Genomic DNA, 27,573 nt, shown 5'->3' on the forward strand with positions numbered 1-27,573 from the left:
ATCAGCACCCATGCCAGCATTCAATCAGCATCGCTCCAACGTAAGAGAAGAAGAGATTTACACAACTTTTACTCAGCATGGAAAGTGTGAATCGGTGCCTCGATTCCTTGTAATTTCCACGATTAGTTCTTCTTTTGAGCTCCACAATGATGAAGGTCGCCGCGCAAGCTCTTGACCGAATTGATGTGATTTTATATTTTCAGTGGACAAAACATCAGTTGCACACTTCTGTCAACATCAATTTCCATTACGTATGTCTGATGACCTTGTTGTTCTTAAGGAAAGTACAAAATTACATGTCTTATGACATTGTTGTTTAAATGAAGGCACAGTAGGACATTACATTTCCTATGACCTTCTCGTTTTAAAGGAGAGTAGAACATTACATATTTGATTCCTTTGTTGTTTTAAGGAAAATAAAATATTACGTGTCTGTTGACCTTGTGGTTTTAAAAGGAAAGTTGAAAATTAGATGTCTGATGATTTCCTTGTTTTAATGTAACATAAAGCATTACATGCCGAACGACCTTGTGGTTCTTAAGGGAATGTGAACATTATATAACTGATAAACTTATTGTTTTTAAAGAGGGTAGAACGTCACATCCCTGATGACCTTGTTTTTTAAAGAAAAGTAGAACACTACATTATGATGACCCTGATGATTTGTAAGTTTTCCTGTAGTTTAGTGTTCAAACAGCACAAAGAACTTTACCACTTATTTACAAGTAGCTTTATTAGATGTCAACACGCTACATGAGATTTCTTCACAGTGGAATCTCGCAGATGAAGGACCGGGACACTTTACAATACACGTTCAACAGCAGCCCTGAGGAGCGAGCGAATGCGCACCTGCGATCATCATTGTTGTCCGGTTCACCAGGCAGCCACCAACTGCTGAGTGCGGCCTCACCTGGAAACACAGGACATAAGTGTCGTACACTAGATCAATAACACTTTATCCTTCTGCAGATTACCCCAGTTATTTTCGAGGTCACTGCAGCCACGAACTGCTGAGAGCAGGCTCACCTGGAAACACAGGACATAAGTGCCGTACAATAGATCCATAACACTTTATCTTTCTGCAGATTATCCCAGTTATTTTCGAGGTCACTGGAGCCACCAAGTGCTGAGAGCAGGCTCACCTGGAAACACAGGACATAAGTGTCGTACAGTAGATCCATAACACTTTATCTTTCTGCAGATTATCCCAGTTATTTTCGAGGTCACTGGAGCCACCAAGTGCTGAGAGCAGGCTCACCTGAAAACACAGGACATAAGTGCCGTACAATAGATCCATAACACTTTATCTTTCTGCAGATTATCCCAGTTATTTTCGAGGTCACTGGAGCCACCAAGTGCTGAGAGCAGGCTCACCTGAAAACACAGGACATAAGTGCCGTACAATAGATCCATAACACTTTATCTTTCTGCAGATTATCCCAGTTATTTTCGAGGTCACTGGAGCCACCAAGTGCTGAGAGCAGGCTCACCTGAAAACACAGGACATAAGTGCCGTACAATAGATCCATAACACTTTATCTTTCTGCAGATTATCCCAGTTATTTTCGAGGTCACTGGAGCCACCAAGTGCTGAGAGCAGGCTCACCTGGAAACACAGGACATAAGTGTCGTACAGTAGATCCATAACACTTTATCTTTCTGCAGATTATCCCAGTTATTTCCGAGGTCACTGCAGCCACGAACATCTGAGAGCAGGCTCACTTGGAAACACAGGACATAAGTGCCGTACAATAGATCCATAACACTTTATCTTTCTTCAGATTACCCCAGTTATTTTCGAGGTCACTGCAGCCACGAACTTCTGAGAGCAGGCTCACTTGGAAACACAGGACATAAGTGCCGTACAATAGATCCATAACCTTTCATCTTTCTTCAGATTATACCAGTTATTTCCGAGGTCACTACAGCCACGAACTTCTGAGAGCAGGCTCACTTGGAAACACAGGACATAAGTGCCGTACAATAGATCCATAACACTTTATCTTTCTTCAGATTACCCCAGTTATTTTCGAGGTCACTGCAGCCACCATCTGCTGGGAGCGGGTTCACCTGGAAACACAGAACATAAGTGTCGTTCAGTAGATCCATAACACTTCATCTTTCTTCAGATTACCCCAGTTATTTTCGAGGTCACTGCAGCCACCATCTGCTGGGAGCGGGCTCACCTGGAAACACAGGACATAAGTGTGGTACACTAGATCCATAACACTTTATCCTTCTGCAGATTACCCCAGTTATTTTCGAGGTCACTGCAGCCACGAACTGCTGAGAGCAGGCTCACCTGAAACACAGGACATAAGTGTGGTACACTAGATCCATAACACTTTATCCTTCTGCAGATTACCCCAGTTATTTTCGAGGTCACTGCAGCCACGAACTGCTGAGAGCAGGCTCACCTGAAAACACAGGACATAAGTGCCGTACAATAGATCCATAACACTTTATCTTTCTTCAGATTACCCCAGTTATTTTCGAGGTCACTGCAGCCACGAACTGCTGAGAGCAGGCTCACCTGGAAACACAGAGCATAAGTGTCGTTCAGTAGATCCATAACACTTTATCTTTCTTCAGATACCAGTTATTTTCGAGGTCAATGGAGCCACCAATCGCTGAGTGGAGGCTCACATGAAATACAGGGTATATGCAAGACAGACTACAATATATCAGACCATAATATCAAAACCAAGATGGTGGACGTCGTGGGCGCAGTTGATGCAGACTTATGAAAGTTAGGTAGCAAGCAATAACATCATTTCGACGATTAACTAACTTACGGTTTTCAGAGATGCCGGATTTTACTCCCGCAGAAGTTCTTTCCCTGCCATTAAATCTACCGACACGAGGCTGACGTATTTAAGCACCTTCAAATATTACCGGACCGAGCCGAATCAAACCCGGCAAGTTGGGGTCAGAAGGCTAGAGCTTGAACCGTCTGGGTCACTCCACCCGACGTCACATTAAATTACTTGTCTTAATACCAATGAAAGAGCTTCCTACACAATATGTAGTTCAGTCCCCCAGAAATTACGAAAAGTTCACGTACATATTTTGTCAACGGTGGTAATTTAACATTATAAATGTAACATCATAGGAAAAATCACTGTTAAACCTATGAAAACGCTTCTCCAACTACTAGTCAGCACATGTAATCAACTAGAATAACACATATTCTGCTAGAATAGATTTAGACAATTCACTTAGTCAAATAACGCTTTGGCTAGTGGCTTTACTGACACAGAGATATGTCTTATGGCGACGATGGGATAGGAATGCCTAGGAGTTGGAAAGAAGCGGCCATGGCCTTAATTAAGGTACAGCCCCAGCATTTGCCTGGTGTGAAAATGGGAAACCACGGAAAATCATCTTCAGGGCTGACGACAGTGGGATTCGAACCCAAATAACTTTTTTCTTAGATTTCACTTCGCTGGGTAGATGGAAATCCATTACAAAACTGTTAAAATGATATTTATGACATCATTTTGAATGTTTAAAAGTAATTTAAGGTGCGAAATTCCTCAATTTATTACCTCTCATGGGAACTAAGAAACATAACGTGTTGCCTTAGTTTCGGAGTGGTGGAGACAATTTCTAATGTTCAGCACTCAATGAAAGGGAAGTACGCCTGAAATGATCATGCTAGCCCAATGAATGGCCCTGGTGATGTTAAGCCTTCCTTACTGGGAACTTTTTAATAATATGTTGACGTATGGTATAGCTGAACTTCCAACAATGATGATAAACTTAGTAATGAAACGTTGAGACACTAATTATGTAAAGGAATAACCCATTTAAGAACATGAATATAAAAACTCTATTGACTCTAAACAGTGATGTCTTTAACCCACATGGACGAGCTTCACTTTGGTGTAGACTGCTTGATAACAGATGTCCACAGCATGAATCAGAAGGTATTGGTACAATAAAACCCGTGCGTTAGAAACTAAGCTAATCCCTGCAAGTCACTGTTTCTTCTCTGTAACTGTACAAATTGCTCCATCTGTCACACTATAAGTTTTGTTATACTTCAAGATCCAGCTAAATGTTTCTGCAGGCAAGCACAGATTCTTGCAAAATACAATTGCATCTAAATCACGCGACACATGGACGCTGACGGAACATCACTGTATCAATTATCATCTTTCCTATTATCCGAGACACTACCTCTTTTTCTACGTGTGTTTATTGTTTTATCAATTTGTACTATACTTCCATGAGGGGAACTATAAATTTCCCCTACCTTCTTTCCTTCCCGTTTATTACCTTTTCCATCTGAGAACACTCCCTTCTTAGCCCATAAGTCCTTCAAGCTCTGTCCCTGCTTCTTTTTCTTAACGTCCTCTGTCCTGCAGCTGCTTTTTTCAGCTACCGGAGTAGTACACGAGCTATTACCCGGTTCCTCATCAGGTGTTAAACATTTACTTACAGGTCGTCTCTCCGTAGTAGTGGCAACGCCCTCACTGTCAGTAGGTGTCAGCAACCTTGGCGACACGAGCTCTGCTCCTGTTTTCTGCACGTCATCATTCTTTCTTCCGTGTTGCGCCGGTACCGCACTTCCTCCTCGCGCCAGTGCTTCCAGCTGGGATGGCGTGTAGTTCTTTCTCCAACCATCGCCTGTGATGAATAGTCTCTTGCCTCTAATAAACGCTGTAAGGCCCTCTCTTCTTGCTCTCCCCAAGTGGAATCGTAGGATTTTCATCTCTTTCCTTTCTTCAATTCCCAGGTCTCTCTGGATCCAGACTTCCGTCCCTTTTAAATTCCTGGCATTCCGGAGAATTTGGTGGGTTTTCATTCCAGATACCAATTGTACTTTAATCGGTCTGTTCCCTTGGATCCTTCCTATTCTCTGCACGTCGTCAACATCGGATTCCGTGCAATTTACTTTCACTCCTTGTGTGAACACTTCCAACACAGCATCTAGTAACGCCAGTTTGTCCTCGCTTCTATTGTCCTTAATCCCATGTATGACCAGACATCTGCTACGTTGGGTAAGCACTGATCTCCGGACCTGCATCTCCAGCTCCCGTGTGCGCTGCTCCAATACCAGTCGGTGTTCCTTAGCAATTTTCATTTCTTCCTGGTGTTTATCTAGAGATTCTTTTATACCTGCCATATCACCTCGAAGGCAGTCTTTCATATCCTGAATATCTTTATTCTGTGCCATAATGAGCTCCCTCGTTGTGTCTGTTTGGCTGCCCTCTTTTATCACCTCCTTGATCTTAGCTATATCTTCCCAATTCAGTGGCCCAGGGTTGCTTTCCACTCCTCCAATTACTAATAATGCAGCAATCACTAACGCTGCCAGCACGATTTCAGAGTATTTTATATCACATTTTAAACCACATACCTGATGTTTTATTCGATTGTTCCATCGGCCGATGACCGCTCGGTAGAGTTCTATGCTTATTCCCATTATGCTTACGCCACAACACCCAGCACTCCGCACACACGTCTGCTTCGTTTGCAGGGCTCCAATCGACTGACTGTATCAATTATCATCTATCTAAATGAATTGTTTTCGAGGAATACAAATACGTCCACCATTTAGAATTATAAAAAAAGTCTTCTCTAACCTCAGACTTACTCTCAGATGACATATGCACATTACTGTTTAATACAAATATTCACGATGTATGTTCTTAATCCACTTCTCTCTTAATGTTTTACTCCTTAGAAAACTAAAGAATAGTTTTATGAGAGGCATTGCCATAGTTCGATTTAAATCCGGTTCGCAACACGATCAACACAAACACATTCTCACATGACTGCGCATAATTAGAGATTCTAAGTGACCACTGACCCATATGAATACACTCATAAACTTATATTCTACAAGGAAACTAACATTAATAGTCAAATTTCATGAAATTTATCCGACTGAATAAGAAAACAAAAACGAATAGGCTCACTATTTTCGGTTGGTTACACACATCCGATAGTTTGTTCATTGACTTCCAAATTTCCCCAATGAAAATTGCTTATCCATTTCTCCCGTAAATATCTACTTTCAGGGAATGTAAAAGCTTCAACAACGCCATAATTCGATGTACAACCACGAACCCAGCAGGAACGAACCAATAACGAACTAATAAACCGTTATAGATTATACTTCAATAACTAGATCAAAACAACATTCTTTAACAGAACGTAAACACAACCACATGTCTCACACGTTCGCCCACGAAGGCGCCATTTTACTCCCAATCGATAGTAGCATTAGGTCTGATATCCTGTAGTCGGTCTTGGTATATGTGTCGTACAGTAGATCCATAACACTTTATCTTTCTTCAGATTATCCCAGTTATTTCCGAGCTCACTGCAGGCATCGAGTCTCATAATGGTTTTGAACGCAGACATACGGCCGGATGTCCTTCTCGACACCACGACGATTTTGAGATGAAAATATCAACCCAGGATAGAGCGGCATTCGAACCTCAGCCTTCTGGACCCCCAGTGGATAGGGGAGTTAGAAGATAATCCACCGTATCCCCTATCTGCCGTAAGAGAAGACTAAGAGATGCACTGATGGCTCTCACTTGAGCCCGTGGGTTGACGCCCTCTAGTTGAGTCTGGCATATTTTCCACTTACCTCCTCTTATCTTTCATGTCCGACCTTTCTTGGTCAACTCTTGTTGTCGTCCGACCCCGAGTCATTCATATTCACGACCTTCGTGGTGCTTCCCTATCTTTCGCCAATACCTCCAATTTTTGGAAGTGCCGGACCTTGATAGAAGATGGCCGCCCCGTGGTATTCCTATTAAAACAATAGCCACCAGCAATCTCCTATTCTCTATTCGACTGCACAGGCAACAACTTCGTGAAACTGACGTCACCTGTTTATATCACGAAGTCAAGCCGGTCCGTGTAAATGAGATCGGAATATGTTCACTTCTCACAGGCAACTGAAGCGCTTTGTTGAACGGTATAAAGAATTCTGGCAAGTCACGGCGTGCTACAGCTAGCAATCGTAGATTTACTTCCCCCGGCCGCCCAGTCTGGTACTTGAATCGCGCACTGAGAGGGATAATGAGCCCTAACCTGTTATTTATGTGGACTGTCATGTCGATACGCCGTGTGCTGCCAGTCAAGTTCTTCATGCGCCTGTACTCTATTAGGTGTACTTCCACTTTCTTGTTCCACTCTTCTATATTTAATTGTATTTGTTACGGGGATACCCGTGGAGCAGAAAGAGGTGAAATAAAGTGCTGGGGTGAATGGGTCCAACTACAATATTAAAGTTAATTTAAAACTTTAACAAAGGTTCTATTTCTTTAGAATTTCAAAAATCAACAAATAACAGCGTAACAGGTACAATTAGCAATTTAGAAACCCGACAAGGAAAATACAATGTTGTAAATTCCACAAGTCCTGGGCTTCAAGCCCCTCGCTTTACAATTAGGGATTGGCTGGATTAAAAACTGGCGGAAATAAAAAGGAAATATTGCCAACCCAAAAATAAATGAATATCATTCAGTTACAAAAACCTAGAAATACAAAACTTCTTTAAATTATAACTTCTTACACTTTGCACCAGGGTGCGTGATCATGGCATTTAGTTAGCGTCATCTATGGCAGAATGTCCAAACTTCTTGATGAATGGTAAACAAAACAAGTAGAAATTCACACAGGTATGGCAACTGCACAATAACAAAATTACATAATACTTCAGTGGAGACATCTTCTGAATAAAGTTCAAAGTTGGTTTAGTATCAGTTTCACTGTTTTACCAATAGGGGAGTTCATTTAGGCGCTGAATTTAAATGCGCGGCTTCGGGGTGTACCTCCCGGTACAGACCTCCCCCCCCCCCTAAATGTCCTTCCTTGGGGGTGACACCGAAGAATTTTGAAAAAGAAAAAATCATTTCCAGTTGAAGAAAATTTCTAAGTTTTTTGTTGATAGGTAGAAACATGTTTAACTCCACCTTTAGTGTCCTTGTTGTCATAGAGTGTTAAATACATGTTATTAGTTTTGACGGCAAGTCCTGCCGCCGCTGCCGATATCCAGTTGTAGTCGCCCGGACCCCTCAAGTACCCTCAGATACACCTCACCCGCTACTATGCGAGGGGTAGTCGTGGTGATGTCCGCCGCAGATTAGAAGTATATATACAGTCCCCAGATGAGTTGGCGGTAGGGGCCCCGCACTTCAGCCTTTGCCGGGAGATGGACTACAGCGCGCCGTCCACAAGGAGCATTCACGGGAGTGGAGAGGGCCCGTACCCCACTTCAGTTGCAGTACGACGGCGAATGGCTGAGGGGGCACTGAAACAGCAAGATCTCGGCGACAGAGAAGTGTTGTCGCAGACTTGATAGTTCGATCTTTATTGGTGATTTGGAGGGGCGGGCGGCGAGGAAGGCTTTTAGTGCCAATAGTGTGGATATGCAGGAGACGGGGGCTTGGTAATGGCCACAAAGGAACTGACAGCAGGAAAACCAGAGGGGAAGATCGTACATACAAATCATATACACAATTACAAAAATTAATAGTGCAGAAGACCTCAAAATATATATATAACCTTCAGACTCCTGCTAAACTTTGATGACTAAGCTAGCAATTACATTACACAGGTTTAACCTGCGATAAGTGAACTCTAAAGATCCTCTCCGTTGCTGGACTGCTCACTAATAATGCAACTGGTGTTAAAACATCTAAAATAATACACTGCCCATGAAATCTGGGGGCAAACTTGCCCGCGGAAACAAAGTTTATAACCATAACTTGATCTCCGACTTTTAAATTGGTGAGCCTCCGTCCACGATCATATCTTTCCCTAACTTTTTCATGGGACACCTTAAGAATGGCCTTAGCATTCTTCTACAGATCTCTAGTATTATCGGGATCTATTGTCTCCGGTAAGATATAATTAAGTGACCAAAGGTTAGATAGCGGCATGTTAGGCACAAATTTAAACATCAGAGAAGCTGGAGTGACCTTGCGAGACTTATGAACTGCCGAATTTAAGGCAAAGGCCAACAAATGCAGGTACGTATCCCACCTGGAATGATCTTCATGATGAAATGCATTGATAGCCGATCTAAGATTACGATTGACCCGTTCAGGCAGGGATGGTTAAGAGTAATACGCCGAAGTAGTTACATGTGATATAGACAGATCAAAACAGAATTTACGGAAGAGGTTGGAAGTAAATGCTTTAGCATTATCAGAACCTATATATTGACACGGGCCAAAATAAGCAAGTATAGTATATAAACAGGGAATGGTGGACTGAGCGGTAGCCAGATTAGTCGGGAATAACCAGGAAAACCTAGTGAAACCAACTACACAGACGAGAATGAATTTGTTGGCGTTCCCCTTTGATTGGGGGAAGGGTCCGACGTAGTCTATATACAGGTGGTCTATGGGGCGGGACGCTTGATGAGATGATAATAGATCGAGCTTAGTGGACAAGGTGGGCTTACTAAGCAAGCAAGGTTTACAAGCTTGTACCAATTCACGAATTTCACTGTCCAATCTTTTCCAAATAAACATCTCTCGGACCTTTTCTCGAGTTTTGAAGATGCCCAAATGCCCCCCTAATGGGGTCTCATGATAGTACTTGAAGATCATAGGAAAGCACAGCTGGAACCACTACTTTCATCTTCTGATCATGCCTCGACGGGCAACACAAAACCCCGTTCCTGAACTCATAAGGGACGACATGTTCCCCGGAAGAAAGAGTTTCAATAACAGACGCCAGAACACGATATTCACGTTGATATTTTTCAATGTCCCTAAACAACATGGGGGCATCAGTTAGAATGGCATTAACAACCGAAGGTACGGGCGTGGGGAGAGAAGAACTATCATCCTGTTCGGCGGTCTCCACATCATGAGCAAACATGCGGCTTAGTCCATCCGCCACCACATTTCCAGATCCCCTGATATGTCTTACCTCAAATTGGAAGGCAGAAATCCTAATGGCCCAACGGGTACGACGCGTCCTAGCCAACACCCAACTTAAGGCTTGATTATCTGTTTCCAGGTCGAACATGACATGTTCCAGATAGAGGCGGAACTTCTCTAATGCAAATAAGACCGCCAAACCTTCAAGATCATAGATGGAATATTTTGCCTCTTGGGCTGATAATGTCCTAGACGCATAAGCAATGGGTCTTCTTCCGAGTTCAGTTTCCTGAAGAAGGACAGCAGGCACCGCCCATGATGAGGCGTCGGTTTGGACAATGGATTTCTTGGAAAAATCAGGCATAGCAAGGACCGGGGCATTACACAGAGCTAATTTCAGATTTTCAAAAGCGCTTGTTGAGACGGTCCCCACTGAAATTTGACGTCTTTCCTTCGGAGTAAGTTGAAGGGCGCCGATCTGTTAGCGAATTTAGGAATAAATTTTCTGAAGAAATTCACCATGCCTATGAACCTGGCAATACCTTTGATGTCCTTAGGTTGTTTGAAATCACGGATGGCCTGTGTTCTGGAATGATCGATAGAAACACCATCGGGCGACATAATATGGCCTAGGAATGATATAGATGGCTTAGCAAAAGCTACCTTAGACAACTTCACAGTCAACCCAGCCTTACGAAGGCGATTGAGTTCTTCCTTCAGATGATCTAGATGTTCTTCAAAGGTCTCAGAAAATACGACATCATCAAGATAATGATACAAGTATTCAAACTTGATGTCGGAGAAGACTCTATCTAGCAGTCTCGTGAGCACGGCTGCCCCCGTGAGGAGCCCAAAAGGCACGCGGTTATACTCATACAAGTTCCAAACCGTGGCAAAAGCTTCTAGATATTTGTATTCTTCGGTTAGAGAGATCTGGTTGTACGCCTGCTAAAGATCCAAGATGGTGAAGAACTTGGGTTTCAGAACCCATGAAAAACAAGAATGAAGGTCGGGAAGGGGCACAGATTGTAACACCACCTTCCTATTTAAAGCCCTATAGTCAATCACAGGCCTGAAGCCACCTTGGGGTTTCGGCACCAGGGAAATGGGTGATGAATACGCCGACTTGTAAGGTCGAATAATACCATCTTTTAACATCTAATCGATGATCTCTTTAAGAGCCTTCATTGTAGGTGGAGATAGCCTATAAGGTGGAAACCTGACCGGATCGAATCCGTAACTTCAATCTTGTATTCAATAAGGTCAGTAACGCCAAGAGTATCGGAAAATACTTCCGGAAACGACTGACAAATCTTACGAATACTATCAGCCTGCTCCTCAGGTAGATGTCTAAGTTCTAACAACATCTTATCCTGGGTAGGCGAAACAGATGAACATGATACAGAATTACACTTAAGCAAAGGAATTTTACAATTATTGGCAAATTTGAAAGTGCACGACTTGCTCTGAATTTCGAGTAGTAGACGGGTATGAGATATGAAGTCTGCTCCTAATATTATGGGTCAGGACAAGTGCTTAGCCACAAAAAATTTAACTTTCCATGTAAATTAATAAATACGAATTTTGGCGAATAGGAAAAACTAAAATTTATAAGGGAGAGGAATTAGCCGAAACGCATTGGACTGAAGACAACAATCAGAAAAATTAGAGACAGACTTTAATTTCGAATACCATTCAGCCGAAATAATAGAACAAACACACCCTGAGTCTAAGAGAGCGGTAACGGGTTCACTATTCAACTCAATTTTGAGAAACGTTACCAGTGCGAGGGACTCCGCTGCAATCCTAAGGCATCCTTTAGGACATTCACATGATGAATTAGAAGAACCTGATCCGTACCTGAGCTTTCGGAGGGTTTAATAGGGGCTGAGCCTTGAAAATATGAACACGCCGACTCAGCCGGAGACACTATTAATTTCCTATTATTTGAGTTGGTGGAGGTTGCACAAGAAGTTGAGCACCAGGGGGTGCTATTGGCATTAGGGCAATTTTTGGCGATATGAGTAAAAGAGCCGCATTTGAAACATCCTTGAGGTGACCCTGCTCCATTCTTTGTCTCACTCGATTTTATTACTGGGCACGTGTTACGCCGATGATCCGGAGACCCACAAGCATAGCATTTACGGGTGGTAAATGTTCGGCGAGGTGAAGGCCGAAAACTATTGGAAGACGGAGGGGGCTCCTTCGCGACTATTAAGGTGTGGGCATACCTAACTCCTTCGGCTGAGGCCGCCATAGCCTCTAATTATGCAAAAGTTTGTGGACGCGACGCGAATCACAGATATGACCTGTAGGGCGGGGAAATGCCTTCAACAATCGTCTGCACAATTTGATCTTCAGGGAAATGAAGAGCGAATACCCTGGTGTAGAACTTAATATCTTGGATGAAGTCTGCCAGATTTTCATCCAGTCGCTGTAGTCTGAAGTAGAACTTCTCTATTAGAGAGGACATTGCCCTAGCCGGAATGAAATTCGCCAGAATGTGAGCATGGAAGTCTTCCATGGAAGATTGTTCAGCTATTGCTTAGACTATTTTGTCCGAGAGGATGCCTATGGAGTAAGGGTAAATAATTTGAAGAATTTGGGAATGAGAGAGAGAAAAATACAAGAGAGTGATCTTGAAATTCAACTAAAAATCGTAAAAATGAAATGACCTCGTTAGTACAGTTTATAGAAAACTTAGAAATTCCCGTAAGCAACATAGCCAAAGGATGAGGCAAACTACTGAACCCAGGTGATATAGTAGGTAACGGCCTAGGTGATGAAGAAGCTTCGGACATAGCATTATTTAAAAAGAAGTTTGGAATGGATGTACGACGATCAGGCTCATTTTCTAATGGGGCAGAATATTGTTGGGCTGCTACAGATTTTCTGCTTTCTACATTCTTGGAAGAATCCTCGTCACTTGCAATGTTTATAGCAGTGGCTTGGTCGGGTTTGGGGGCAGCAGCCCCAGACAACAATTGACTAACTTTATTTGACATTTTAGAAAGGTATTCAACAAGATTACTTGCCTCCTTACCATGATCTTCCTTCAATTTCAGAGACAATAGGTCGCAAATGCTGGGGCTGTACCTTAATTAAGGCCACGGCCGCTTCCTTCCCACTCCTAGCCCTTTCCTGTCCCATCGTTGCCGTAAGACCTATCTGTGTCGGTGCGACGTAAAACAACTAGCAACAAAAATGTAACGGAAGCAGGAAGTAAATATATATTCACCTGTCAAGATCAGCTGTCCAAGTATTTAATTGCGAGTACTATGCCAGACCAAAGTGCCGAAACTATATAGCACGAACTCTGATTAGTAGATTAATTAGTGTATTCGGTATAACAAATATCATACTGACAGACCAGTGTGCCAATTTCATGTCAGATGTTTTTAAGAAATTATGCAGAATATTGCGAATCAAGAAAGTCCATACGGCGGCATTTCGACCGCAATCTAACGGCAGTATGGAGCGCTCTCATAGAGTGCTGGCAGAATATTTGAGACATTATGTGTGTAGTTCACAAGATGACTGGGATAGTTATCTTCCCATGGCAATGTTTGTGTATAACACAACCAAACACACTAGCACAGGTTATACACCATTTAAGTTAATATTTGGGCGAAAGGCAAATATCCCTGGTGTTCTCCAAAGGAAACCAGAACCGAATTATAATGAATGTCAGAATGTCTTGGAGCAGTTAACCAGACAACTGCAAGAGAGCCATGAGATAGCTAGGAAAACGTTAATTAAAACCAAGGAGCAAGATAAGGAGTATTATGACAAAGCTAAGAATGAAGTTTAATTCAAGGTAGGAGATCTTGTGTTGTTACGCAACGATGCCCTACGAAGGGGACGTTCAGGGAAACTTTCTCCACCGTATCAAGGCCCTTATAAAATCACTAAGATATCGGGAGTGAATTGCACGTTACAGGTAAATAAGCGTGGTAAGCAAATTGTGGTCCGCCAGAACAGGCTAAAAATGTTCATTAATTAGAGAAGAAATGTAAAAGCATGGTTCCCATTTAGGTCGCAGTGAGTTACACTTTCCCTCACTCCAGCGGCATTGTGGATTATCGTGTACCGCTGATAGAGTTAGTTGAAATACTTGGTCAGGTCGCGTCGAAATCAGGAAAGTATTGGAAATCTTAACCTGAGTGAGAGAGGAGCCTAGGAATTTTGGTACGGGAGTACCATTGTGAGTAGAGGGACTACAGGTGACGAGACTCGTCAAAAGGGAACCGCAGTTTTCGGAACTGCGTGTAGAGAGAGTTCAAATTTTAATTGAGGAATAAAATTATTTACACTTACTGTGTGCACGTTCTGAGGATTCCTTCACTTACTGTCACTGGATATTAGATGAATAATTTAAGTAGCGTTGTGTATAAAGTAAATGAGATCTGCTCGCAATTATTAAATTGGAAAGGGCGCGATGCCAAGCGAAACGAAATTCATTCATTGTACAGCGAAATTCCACACGGGTGGACGTTTTACGTGATCCAGGTGACATCTGGATAAGGGACGTTATCTTGAGCATAACCCCGTGTGGTGTCGGCGATTTACGCAAACAACACTCTACACTTTGGTACTTTTCTTCCCATACAGTTACACAACCAGAATAACGCCACGGCTCGAACCTGTCTGTCGTAGGAGGCGACTAAAGGTTCCACTTAGGGAGTGGCCTTGTATTTAGTCCTTCATGCACGAAAACGGGCGCCCTGAGTGAGGCATGAACTCAGTGAGGCGGGTTCTGCCTGGGAAATATCACCATTAGGCCGGTGGTTTTCCACAACAGTGTGATTCTCGTGGGAACAGAATCCACTGAAGGGAATGTTCTCACCACATTGAGAACCATTCCACTAGTAGTAACTCCGAGATTGGGGTAGAGCGTGATGAGGTTACTTCAATAGACTACTAGCATTTGCATAGATACCGTATTTTCGATAGGCAAGTAAATAACTGACAGTTAATGATGTCTTTCATCTGTCCATGAGACCAGGAAAAGTGACGCAGGAACGTCAATCAGGGAGAAAGAGAATTTTTGAACGGGCCAGTGATACCTGTAAAATCTTGTTGGAGCTGCCCAGAGGTGAAGTTTCACAGATATATCAGTTACGAAAAGGAATTCGTAGATCTTAGTAAAATTATTCACCAGAATAATAGTATCCTAGTGGGGAGCATAATTACGAAAAGACAAACGCACAGTAAGACAGTGAGTCACATTAAGTGTGCATTCAGGTACAGACAAACAGTTGAGGGTAGGTTCCACAACACCTAACAGCATAGTGTGTAAGGTAGAGATAAAGAGAAAGCGAAAGTCGTTATTTACCTTACAGGGAGGTGAACAGACTGGGCGAATGGAAGGGATGACAAGCCACACGACATGGGGAGCGCTGGTCGTCGCAGTTATGTTGCTAGGTGTGTTTATACCCACCAGTCAATTAGATTTCAAGATGAACCAGTATGGAAATACAGCTGGAATCTATTTGAATTATCAAGAAGTACAATTGTACACTACAGAGTGGAAACTGATCACTTATGTTAACCCTACACGTTTGGCAGATCTATTTAATATAGCCCGCAGAAATTTACAGAAGACTAAAACCCTGTGTATCCAGATAGAAAAGGAAATACATATTAAGTGCGAACATGAGATAATGTTGGTAGAACAACAATTTCAAAGGATCCAAGAGATGATGGACTTAATTAGGAAAATTACTAGGGCCGGTACGCCGGAAGGCAACGCGAAACGAAGCAAGCGCGGGTTGATTAATGCAATCGCGAAGACGTCGCTTGGCACATTGGACGAGAGTGATGCTATTTACTACAATTGTCCATGATACAAGTAGCAAATCAACTTTATAGTCTGTCAATAGCACTCTGTATGACATCACGGCGAATTAACTCAAAGTAAGTGAACAGTTTGAGCAACTTAAAAGTTTCATTCAGAATGAAACAACGGGTATAAATGAGGCTTTTAGACAGTCAGAAATTCAAATATCACTAAATAAACACTTAATTGAGTTGCAAGGGTTTCTGATGCAATTACGTGAGCATTATGAGATCTTATTAGATAGTATTGTGAGTTCTCAGTCAGGCACAGTGAGTGTCCTAGTGTTGTTAAGTCCCGATGATCTAATAAGGGCATATAAGAAAGCCCAAAGGGATTTCCCTAAAGGTTATGATCTGCCATATGAATTGCAAGTCACTTATGGGTACTTGATTTTGAAAATATCATCAGTGAGTGTGTATATAACTCAAGATACTTTGGTGTATATTTTACGCACCCCTCTCACTAACAAAATAAAGTACAATTTGTACCATTGTATACCTTTCCCCTCTCCCATGAAAAGTAATCCAAACCACTTTGTGTATATATCTAATGAGAAACAGTAGGTATTAACGGATCAAGAAAGACAGACATATGTAGAGTTAAGTGATGAACAAGTGAAACAATGCCAGCGGACTGACAATGGACAGAGATTATGCAAAGCAAATTTTCCCATTAATAATGTAATGTCAAAGGGTAGTTGTATTATCAAGTTGTTAACTGGTGTTAGTTTTATTCTGGAAAACTGCAAGAAAAGTGTGATGTCAGTTTATGAACTCATTATTGATGATAATATGTATATTTTTGTTTCGCCTCAAGAAACAAGGGTAGCCAGTGTATGTCAGGATATTACCAGTGATATAAGTTTGAATGGTGTGGGAATAAGACTTATGTACAATTTACAGGCCCACAAGTAAAATTCAGAGTACAGGTTCAGTGTATACTACTACGAAAAACGACTTAGTACCAGAAGTGATGCTAATATATGATTGTTATGAGCAATTGGATAGTGGGATCAAATTAGGTGATGTACCCGAATTAAATAGGGTCACAGTAGGTAGCTTACTGTACCTTATAAGCGACCTAAGGGTAGCCAGTCATAAGAATGAGGACGTAAAAGCACTGGTATTACAGAAAGAAAGGAATTTAAAAGGCAAATGACCCAACAGTATACAAGTGTATATCAAATTGTAACTGGAAGTATTTTGATAGCAGTGCTTATAATAGTCTGTTGCTATTGTTGTTACTGTTGTGGTGCTGTAGAAGGCGTAAAGCCTACAATCGGGAGCGCTGTCCCAACTTATGTGTTTTTCAAAACGTGATCACTAATGACCACAGAGCTAAGGTCTCTGATGAGGACATCACAGTCCATTTTCAGCATCCTCGACCGGTACAGTCGCTCAGGATCGCTACCGGGATTAGAATTATATGAGCGCCCTACTACGGGCAGAGCAATTGTCAGGGACAACTCGGCGCAGCGCACCCACGATCAGGAGCATAGAGACTCCAACAGGATGTAAGAGCAAAAATGAATGCAGGAGGTATTACATTCATTTTTCCCCAGTGGTGGGGGTAGGTGTCGTGTCCGCTCCAGTTCGAGCTCAGGACTCACTCTTCCGAGGATCGAACCCGTGACTGGGAACGTAGGAGGAATGGTGTCACTGAGACATGCGTTGATGTTATGGGGAAAATTAAGAGTTCATACTAATGACTATGTAATGGCAGTGCGGCCAAGGTATCATAATGATAATACTGGGAGAAGAATATAAGTAAATTAAGAATCATATAGGATTTAAGATTTTGAAGGCACACAAATGCTGGAAATAACAAGTTGTGAAATTAGAAAAAAAGCTGAGTCATGAAGCAGGAAACTGCACCCTGCTAAAAGTGCGCAATATATCTCTAGAAAAGGTGGGAAGTAAGTGAACGGAAAGAGGCGTTTCCGTTTTAGTGTGTCTGTGGACATTTACCATAGGAAGAGAACTTCTATTGCTTTCTAGAAGAAGGGCGTAACGTAGAGAGGGTATAAAACAGGGATACACACCCTAGTCGAGTCTTTTTTAGAACGTCTCTACCAGGAGTGCGGGTGGAAGCGCTGTCCGTCAGGTCTCCGATAATAACAATAATAAGGTCCGAGTCAGGACTTAGAATACTCACTACTGCATTTTGACCACGCCAAGTCTTCCATGTTACTGATATTCGAGGTTGAGAAGAAGTTGTAAATACTGTATATAATTATATATACTCATCAGTCTACAATTAAAGAAGGTTTTGGGAAGCAGAGGACTTCGTTTCTTCACACGTAGCGAATCTTCCAGGCCCATTGAAATAAACATCCCTACCGCTCGGGGAAACAATCTGATTATTCATCACTACTCGTCGTGGCAAAACCTGTGTCACGACATACCTTGTTCATATTGTAACCTGATATAACCTATGGAAATTTATAAGTCAGGTCTCATTCGAACCGACGTACTTTATGCAAAATGTTGATGCGGTAATGACGCATGTCATGTAGAGCGCAGACTCAAGCCGAGTGCTAAGATTGGTCAACGTGTGAGTACATACGAAATAAACCATGACGCGTGAATTTATAAAAGGACGCTTTTGAGATTGTGAACGACCCGCTGATCGGATAGACTTAAAACTAGATCAGTATAAAAACAGGCGACAAGAGCTATAATTTGATAACTCTCACGTCGCTGAAAGATTCCGTTTATTGGAGGCGAATTTTGTTTGGGGCGTGGTTTACCACCTCTCCAACCACTCAGCCCAAATACTATAAATAAAAGCCGGACCTAGATGCAGGATCCCATTGTAATTTGTGCAGCCGCAATACTTACGTGTCAGTAATGAACTATGGATATCACTGTGTGAAGTGCTGTGTCGTAGAAAATCAGATCATTGCGGTGTAAAATCGCGAAATAAGCCGTGTGGTACGAGATAAAGTACAGTAGTGATTAATAGAGGTGTTATATCAACATCTAATCCTTAAAATATTGGTGACTTCAATGACGGCTTATGATGCAATCATCAGAGAACGGGCAATCGCATCAGGTTGTTTAGAAGTAGTGAGACAGCCGATTACATTCAGTAATTAATAGTAGCCGATTTAAAAGCATTTAAACAGTGAGTGACGCTCAGTAAATTGAAAGAACGGTGTCCGTGATAGGAGAAACACTTGCATACTCCATGGCCACAATTAGTCAGACTGTATGATTAAAGGGGAAATGCATAGTGATTTATACAAACTTACCACTATTCCGGTTGGTCCATTTGAATCAATAAGTAGATCTAATCACCAGTAGGTTCTTTGAAAATACATAAACAGTGTTCTTTAACCAATTTTCCTATTTTTGCCTGTATGTTCGTGAGTGATCGTGGAGCCAGTGATAGTCGCGCCTAGTGCCAGCATTCATCTCTTCAGGGAACGTCTAGAGGTTCCAACAGTAGAAGACCACAGTACCACAAGGGAAAGGAACCAAGGACTATTTAACAGTGAAGCTGTCGTCATGCAGGTCTAAAAAGCCCAGATGTACCCTCTAGATGACATCAAACCACATGCAGTATCGATAAGTACATTTTCTAAAATACTAAATCATAAGATCTACACGTCGATATCGACTTTTATTTGTAAATATAAATCTTGTTTATTTTATGTAAAGTAATAATATTAAATATAGGGAACACTATACGCGTATGACTGGGAAAGATTATTTTATTAATTTAAGTAGGATTTCTTCTGTGATTTAAGGATAATCACTAATATTTCAGCGGGCTTATTTGCATGAATTAGTACTGTTACCGAGTTTTGGTGGATCGCAGATAGGTGAAAGAAGGTGCTGGGGTGAATGGGTCTATCTACAATATCAAAATTAATTCAAAACTTGAACTGAAGGTTATATTTCTTCAAAAACAACAAAACAAATTTTTCACTTAGGGAAATAACAATGACAATTTTGGGGATTAAAAAAAGAGAACCCCAGAATAAGGAATTTAACAACTTTGGCCACAAGCCCCAGATTTATAAGTTCTGAGCTACCAGCTCAAGTTCACACAATTTACAATTTTATAAATGAGGTATAATTTAGGCAAGGGCAGAAATCATCCAATTCTGAAGCACTGTCTCCAAAAGTTACAATATCTAGCCTTCCAGGGGCACTCCTCACAATTACACAAAACTTAGAAAAGAGCTTACATGCTCTCCAACATTAACGAATTAATAACAGCCCGGTTAAGGCAACATTAAATTAAAAATATTACTCTCTCTGGCCTCTCTAGGCACGATTTACAATAGAAGTTACTTTTACACAGCGATATCTATTACAAAACCCACTGGGCCTTCATGGAAAAAGAACAGGTTACATTACTGGCCCGAACACAAAATGAAGGGAGGCATGTACTTGCACTCCTCGATAATGAAGAAGAAAATCCTAACGGGGCTCTCGGCCCAGAGACACAGGGGCTAATCCCAAGCTACTGAGGTGACTCGAATGAAGGTTACTAAGACATTAGAGAAAATAAGCAAAACATTTACAAAATCGTAGTCACCTCGAAGCAAGCTGAAGGGGAACTCGAGAGGGTAACGCACTCTATCCACGATTTACAGTTAAAGACTTTATGAAATTTTTACAACAGCAGAACGGAACTTTACATTTTAGAAAATGTTGGTTACATGGTTAGAGATTCGGAACTTCCCCTCGGATAAGTATGCGGAAACAGCAAGAAAGATAGAATTTATTTGGCCATTGCCTGGCTGATGTTCTGCCTGCCGAAGAATTAGGCGCCCCGCCTCCTGCCTTAACACACACACACACTCATAACGACGACGATCAATGAGACAGTGAAACTTGAAATGCCGCAACTTATATACCCTCAGGGAAGGTTCGAGAGAATTCTGTACTAATCCGGACACACCCTATCAATTTTATTGGCTAATTCAAAGTGAACATGAAATGTGGGATCGGTTAAAAATTAATTACAAAAATTCACGATTGGCCAGATTCAAAACCGGCGGAATGAGAAGGAAGTGTTGCCAACCCAAAAATAAATGAATATAGATTCAGTTGCGAAAATCTAGAAATACAAAACTTCTTTAACTTATAATTTCTTCTATCTTGCACCAGAGTGCATGACCAGAGTTTTTGAAATGACTTCTGTGGAGGAAAGTTTAAACTTCTTGAAGTAAAAAAACACAAAGCAAATAAATCCAGTCAGTTTAGGAAACTTCACAACAGCTCAATTACTCAATACTTCAGTAGTGACATCTTCTGATTAAGTTCCAACTTCATGTAGTAGCAGTTTCACGTTTGGATAGATAGATAGAGTTCTTTAAGAAGCATCTTTTGAATGTGCGGAGTTGCGGTGTACCTCCCGGTACAAGTACATAAGGTCCCATAAATTTGGGTGCGTGTGAAGCATATATTTTAAGAGAGAATGGCACTTCAGCTAAATTTATATTTTTTCCTAATGTTACTAACTGGTAAGGATCTTCATAATAATTTGAATATAGAGTATGCAGGTATTTTATAAATCCCATAATTATAAAAATATGATCATTAAAGGTGTTCAAGCCGAGGTGCAATTTGTTAATTATATAGATACGCGAGTGAGATGTAATTAATTAAATGACCTGTGGGAATAGAGTCTTGTATATAAATTTATAACATGGATTTGAGATGCAGGAGCGTGACATTGGGAAAGATGAGACTTGTGAAATATTTGATATGACAGACTGAAAAAGAATTAGAATAATGATGGCTATCGCAACGTATTGAATTAGGTGATTTAAGGTATGCCAAGCGATAACCTCAACAGTGAGCGAAATGACAAAGACGTTGAGGTATACTGTATACAAATGATTGCTTTGCTATTGATTATTTCTTTATGTGCAATAATATGCCATTATCTCATGTATTTATCGTGTGGTTCTATCAGTTAAATAAAATGCTTAGTAAATATTGGGAACAAAACTCTTCTGATTTAATAATATAAATGTATTCCTCTTACATTATAGAGAACCCTACTTCCGTTATATTTAATTTATTGCCCATTTTCTTTTACGAACCTTCCATTACCGGATACTTCTTAGCTTTAGCCGTTGACGCAATGATGTGATGTTTGGGACATCACTGCATGTATTCAATTATTGAACTATATAATTAATTGATAAGATGTATATCTTTAATCACTGATGGGTCATTTTTAAATTAATATGTATAGGGTTTTAATCATCCATTTCACATCATCATTTCATTTCTTTACATTGCGGCTATGACGTATTCTGAACGAATCACGTATTGGGTACAGTATTTCAACATCATTCATATTAATAGCTTGCAGTAAATTTTCCAATAGCCGTTGTGAGGTGACCAGAGTCAGCAGGCTAATTTCAGCCCATTTCCAGGAAAAGTACGTCATCAAGGTTACGGGAGACCTTACCCTCTCCACCTTCTGAAGAGACTGTTGAAACATTATGAACGCCGACTTTTCGAAGTTCGCTACCTGACGCTTTGATTTCGCGGGAAAGTTCAGCCTATGTGAATGGACGTAATGAAGCAACGTGATGGATTCACAGCAATACATAAGAGAAGGGATGAGACCTCGAATCTTACTGGATCATGTGATATGGCTGATGGAGGGAGACCTTTGAACCTATATACTTCGAAGACAAGAGCTGGAGAAGACTCTTAGACACTGAGACACTCTTGGAAGACACTCTTACAACGATTCTACGTCCGTACGTCGGAGGAGATTTTAACTTAGTTCACTTCGCATCTGAGTGGTATATTACTCAAAAGTTACTCTCGTTGGGGCCTGTTATCTCAATGACGAGAGGTAGTCAACGGGAGACCGGTTTTGACTAGTATAGGGAAGGAGAGCTTTCATTATGAATTTAGTTACGCTACTGTTCCGTAATACGGAAGAAAACAAGTGCATTCTCTCCATGAACATAACCTATGGTGGATTTGCATTTAAAACTAGGATGCATGCGGCGGGAAGTAACAGAAAGGCAAAGTCAAGGAGGGATTTACAGTAAGGTAATCGAATTACTGAAGTTCAATGGGAAACAAACTAACCCACTAGAATTTCTTAAAATAGTAGAAAAACTGTTTGGGAAACGGATTGAGGAAGGGTTTATGAACTGAGAAGAGGTGATCGACATTATTGATCATGCTTTTGTGGGAGAGATGCGTTCCTGGTTTCCAGTCTATAAAAGTAACATGAAAAGTCTGAAAGAATTTAAGACGAAGTTCACAGACAAAAATTGGAACGAAAACGTTCAAAGCCGTGAAAGAGAAATGGTAGTATTTGGGAAATTTAAACATAATGAAGCGTCTCTATGACTGAGTATTTCTTGTCACATGTTATGATTTGCCAGAATTTAGACGGAATCACGGCTGATTCAGATGTAGTCAGATTACTGTTACGACATTTTCCGGACAGGGTACGCGAAGCAGCGTGTATGCAAAGTATTAAAACTATTCAGGATATGGAGCAGTTATTAGGGAGTTTTGATGCACTAGGAAACATTGGGCAGGGAACAGGAAACTCACATAATTTTGTTCCTCATAGTGATCCAAGGGACAATAGGAGACAGCCAAACTACGAGAATCGTAATCAGTTTCAGCCAAGGAATAACGGTAAGGGCGGAGCACCTGAAAATAGAACGGGAAATGCCCACCAAGTCAGAGGACAAGTTACTAACGAGCCATGCGTAGGGACGCGATCGCAACCTTTAAACTAAATGCAGGCTGTAATGATGGGTCAGAATTCCAGCCTTACCAGGAAGTAGTTAGGAATTGTGTTATGAAACTATTGCCATATGACCTAGATGTTAAGGAAGATCTTATGTGTGAACCAGACCATAATTATTTAGATTCGGGTGATGAAGTGGTTAGTCCTGTGGTTCAGTTAGAAGTATGGAGGGCGTATGTTAATGCGTTAATTGATACAGGAAGTCAGAAATCATGTATTAGCTCAGAATGGTATGACTCTTTAGTTAAACAGGGTGTTATGATGGAAGAGATGCCTGTTAAGTCTACATTCATTATTACAGCTGTTGGTAAAAAGTCGAAATAAATATGCAAGCAAGTCGCGGTGCCGATTTGTACAGAGGGTTAAATTTCAGTATAGGTATTCTTGGTTATTCCTCACCTGGTATTTGATCTCATCTTGGGATGTGAATGGTTGACTTTGAAATCGGCTCAGTTAGATTACAAAGATCCAATGGTAAATCTGAAGCGGATAATAAGTATGTCAAACTCGAACTGAAAAGTGATATTCAGAGGAAAGCGAATATTTGTGCTATGTGGGGTGTTATTGAGGTTTCTAGATATGAGGAGAAACCCAGTGAGGTGTTTAATTTATGCCAGTTGTGGTTGAAAGAGGGTCAGAAGGATGCCTTATTTGAAGCTGCGAGTAACAGCAAATTAGAGGAAGTCCAGAGGGACGAATTGTTGGCAGTGTTATGTGAACGCGCTGAGATTTTTTCTAAGAGACCCGGTAAAACACATGTTTTTGAGCATTCTTTTTCAGTGCTGGATGACAGTCCTTTCAGTGGGCCACGGTATGCTGTCACACACAAATGTGCCAAGGCAGTTGACGATCAAATACAATCTATGTTAGCCGATGGGATTATTGAAGTGTCTAATAGCCAGTATTTAAATTTTTTAATCGTTGTGCCTAAGACTGATGGGAGCGTCAGACTTTGAATTGACGCGAGAAATATGAATAGACGTATTTGTCTTGACTTACTTGACTTGACTTATTTCTTGTTGCTCCCTTTCTCCACACAGTGCGGTTCCTGCCCATTCTCTTCACTTCGCTCCAGGTCTTGTCAACCTCTGCGATTTCCTTTTCGATCGTCCTATTCCAGGTCTTCTTTGGCCGACCTCGCTTTCTGGTGCCTTGAGTGTTCCAGCTATCCTCTTCATGCCAAAGGTCGTCGTCAGATTATCCGTCCGGTTTTGTAATTTCGCTTCAGTTTCTATAATCAGATAATTTAAGAAGAGCGAGGGATTAACGCAATGCTTCCGAGTGCCTTGACGGGGCTGCCATCTTAAGCCTGAGGCACCAGGCTGCTTTTCTGTCGGGGTTTCTTCCCTTAGCCTTTGAAGTTCCCACTTCTACTGCAAGGCAGCAGTTCCTATTTTATTTACCCAGAATAGAAGTGTTGCCCCTTCCGCCAATTCCACCGTTCCGAAGTCCCTCTTCTCCGCCTTCACTGCCATTGAAGTCTTCGCCGTAACCCTGGCAAGGGACCCTTACATGGGACTACCAGCCGGGTCCGCTGGACCAAGGTTTTTTTAAAGAAGTGTTACTCCTCTATCACTCGCCCTTTGTCCTGACTTGTGACAGGCAGAGCCTGGCTTCCCAAACATTGGGCCCAGGTTGGTGAGGTTAGACGTATTTGTGCTGACCAGTCAAAATCGCAGACAATTGAAGAGTTAATTCGGGGTTTTCAGGGTAAAAATGGTTTTCATCTGTTGATTTAAGAAGTAGTTTTGGGCAGATTCCTTTAAGAGTGGAGGACAGGCCTCTGACAGCATTTAGTCATAAGTATAGCTTGTATCAGTTTCAGCACGTTCCCTACGGAACGAAGACAAATTCTGCAGCCTTAATTAGAGCATTAAATAATGCATTAGGTGATGATACAGGTTATTTCGCCACGTTTTATATTGATGATCTGGTGATCGCTTCTAGGACCTTTGAAGAGCACTTGTATCACTTAGAGAAGGTGTTTACTAAGTTAGGGCGTGCTGGTTTTACTTTGAAGTTAGATAAGTGTGTTTTTGGTAGACAAGAGGTAACATTTTTGGGACACCGTGTATCTGCGATAGGGGTTACGCATGAGAGTACAAGGATTGAGAAGATATTGAATATCAGTACACCTAGAAATATCAAGGAATTTAGGTCGTATATTGGAGTATGCAATTTCTTTAGACACTTTGTACTAAGATTTGCAAACTTACTTGAGCCGTTTAGAGACTTGTTAAAAGCCGGAAGTAAGTGGAAATGGACAGAAGGTCACCACAAAGCTTTTAATGATTTAAAAGGTTTCTGGAAAGCGGTTGTTCTTAAGTACCCCGTGGCAAATAAGAAATATGTGTTTCTCACTGACGTATCTCACTTTGGGCTGGCTGGAGTATTACGTCAAGAGGATGACAATGGATACTTAGTAATTGTGTCGTTAGCGTCTAGAGGTTTAAGTGGACCGGAGAAACGGTATTCCATTACCGAGCTTGAATTCCCAGCTATTGTGTATTCCTTAAGTAAATTTAGAATGTATGTTTTAGGTGTAAAATTTGAGATTAGGAGTGATCATCATGCTCTTTCATTTATACCTACATGTAAGCTATCATCCAATAGGGTTAGCAGGTGGATACTGGCCTCACAGGAGTACGATTTTTCTGGAGTGCATATAAAAGGAAATGACAATGTCCTTGCTGATCTGTTGTCCAGAGATCAGAGATTGTGTGATGAAGGAAGTTTCCTGAAAACACAGGAAGGCATCCTAATTTGTTCATGCCTTAGTAAGGACAATAAGCCTGCTCTAAACAGATTACGCAATCTGTTGGTGGAACAATCTGTGAACGAAGAATATAGGAAACCTTTGTCTGTACTCCAGGGAGGTGAGCAGGTTACTATGACTCGCGGTAGGCACGTTTTTAAATTGTTAGACGGATTTCTAGCTAGAAAATGTAGCGAACATAAATGGGCTATTTGTGTACCCAAATCGCTAAGTGTGGAATTAATTTGGTTCATCCACAGGGAATTAGGGTATTATGGTGCTAATAAGGTTCTGTTTGAAATCAAACAAAATTTTATCTGGGACAAGATGGGAAGATAAATCAGAAAGGTTCTTGCCACTTGTGATCTATGTCAGAGAAGTAAGATACCGAACCGTTATTTAGAAGGACCTCGTCATGCAGTAATTGCAGAAAAACCTGGTGACTTGGTGTGTATCGACCTTTTCGGTCCAATTGTAAAAGGGCAGTACGGCTCTCAATTTATTTTTGTTTTGATAGGCGCTTTTTTTAACTGGTCAGATTATACCGTATGAGGAAAGCAACAGGAAAATCCTGTAGTCGTATAATCCAAGATATGTCACTGAATTAGGTACTCCTCAGAGAATACTGTCAGACAGTGGACCACAATTTACATCGAAGAAGTGGAAAGCCGTAATCAGTGAATTGCTGTAGGTATTACTCAGGTCCATTCATCCATCAGAAATCCTCAGGGGAGCATGTGTGAGCGGGTGATGAAAGATCTGGCGCGCATGTTCAGGTCACTAGTGCACGAGAGGCATTCCGCTTGGGTAGTGCAATTATCCCTTATTGAGACACGGATCAATGCCGTACAGCACGAGAGCACTTGACTGACACCTTTGCATGTTCATTTTGGTACTAAGCCACAAAATGAATTGGTGAGAGTATTGGGTATTACTGAGGTGCCGCAGCGTAATGCTAAATTTTATGTTAGATTGACCAGAGCAAACCTCGTAAAAGCTGGCAACCTTCGAAAGAATCAGCAAAAACGTAAGGTACTGGATGAATTTGAGGTAGGTGACCTTGTTCTTTTGAGAGATTCCAAGTTATCTAATAGTGAAGATAAAGTCACAAAAAAGTTTTTCCTTTTATATCCAGGACTATATCGTATACATAAGAAACTAGGCCCTTGTGCTTATAAATTATCTGACGGCGATTGCATTTTACTGGGTTCGTACAACATTAGCATTCTCCGTAGATATATTACGAGTCCAGTGGACTTTCGGTAGAGCTGGGCCAGGCCACACTTATCTCTTATATAATATACACCTGTCGCAGCGTGGATTTGACCGCTCTCTGGAAGGTGGAGTTTCCCAAGTTATGTTTT

The 27,573-nt window shown here is 41.4% G+C and overlaps 1 protein-coding gene across 1 annotated transcript in view; it reads right to left on the bottom strand.

The window, feature by feature from the left end:
• Positions 1-493: 493 nt before the first annotated feature.
• LOC137503148 (C-type lectin lectoxin-Lio3-like) overlaps positions 494-27,573 on the bottom strand; it is a 93,872-nt gene continuing 66,792 nt past the window's right edge. Inside the window, exon 5 of the mRNA XM_068230623.1 lies at positions 494-910. Coding sequence (XP_068086724.1) covers positions 765-910 — 146 coding nt within the window. The 3' untranslated portion in view covers positions 494-764. The remainder of the gene's footprint in view (positions 911-27,573) is intronic.

Source organism: Anabrus simplex, chromosome X (assembly GCF_040414725.1).
Source record: "Anabrus simplex isolate iqAnaSimp1 chromosome X, ASM4041472v1, whole genome shotgun sequence".
NCBI lineage: Eukaryota > Metazoa > Arthropoda > Insecta > Orthoptera > Tettigoniidae > Anabrus > Anabrus simplex.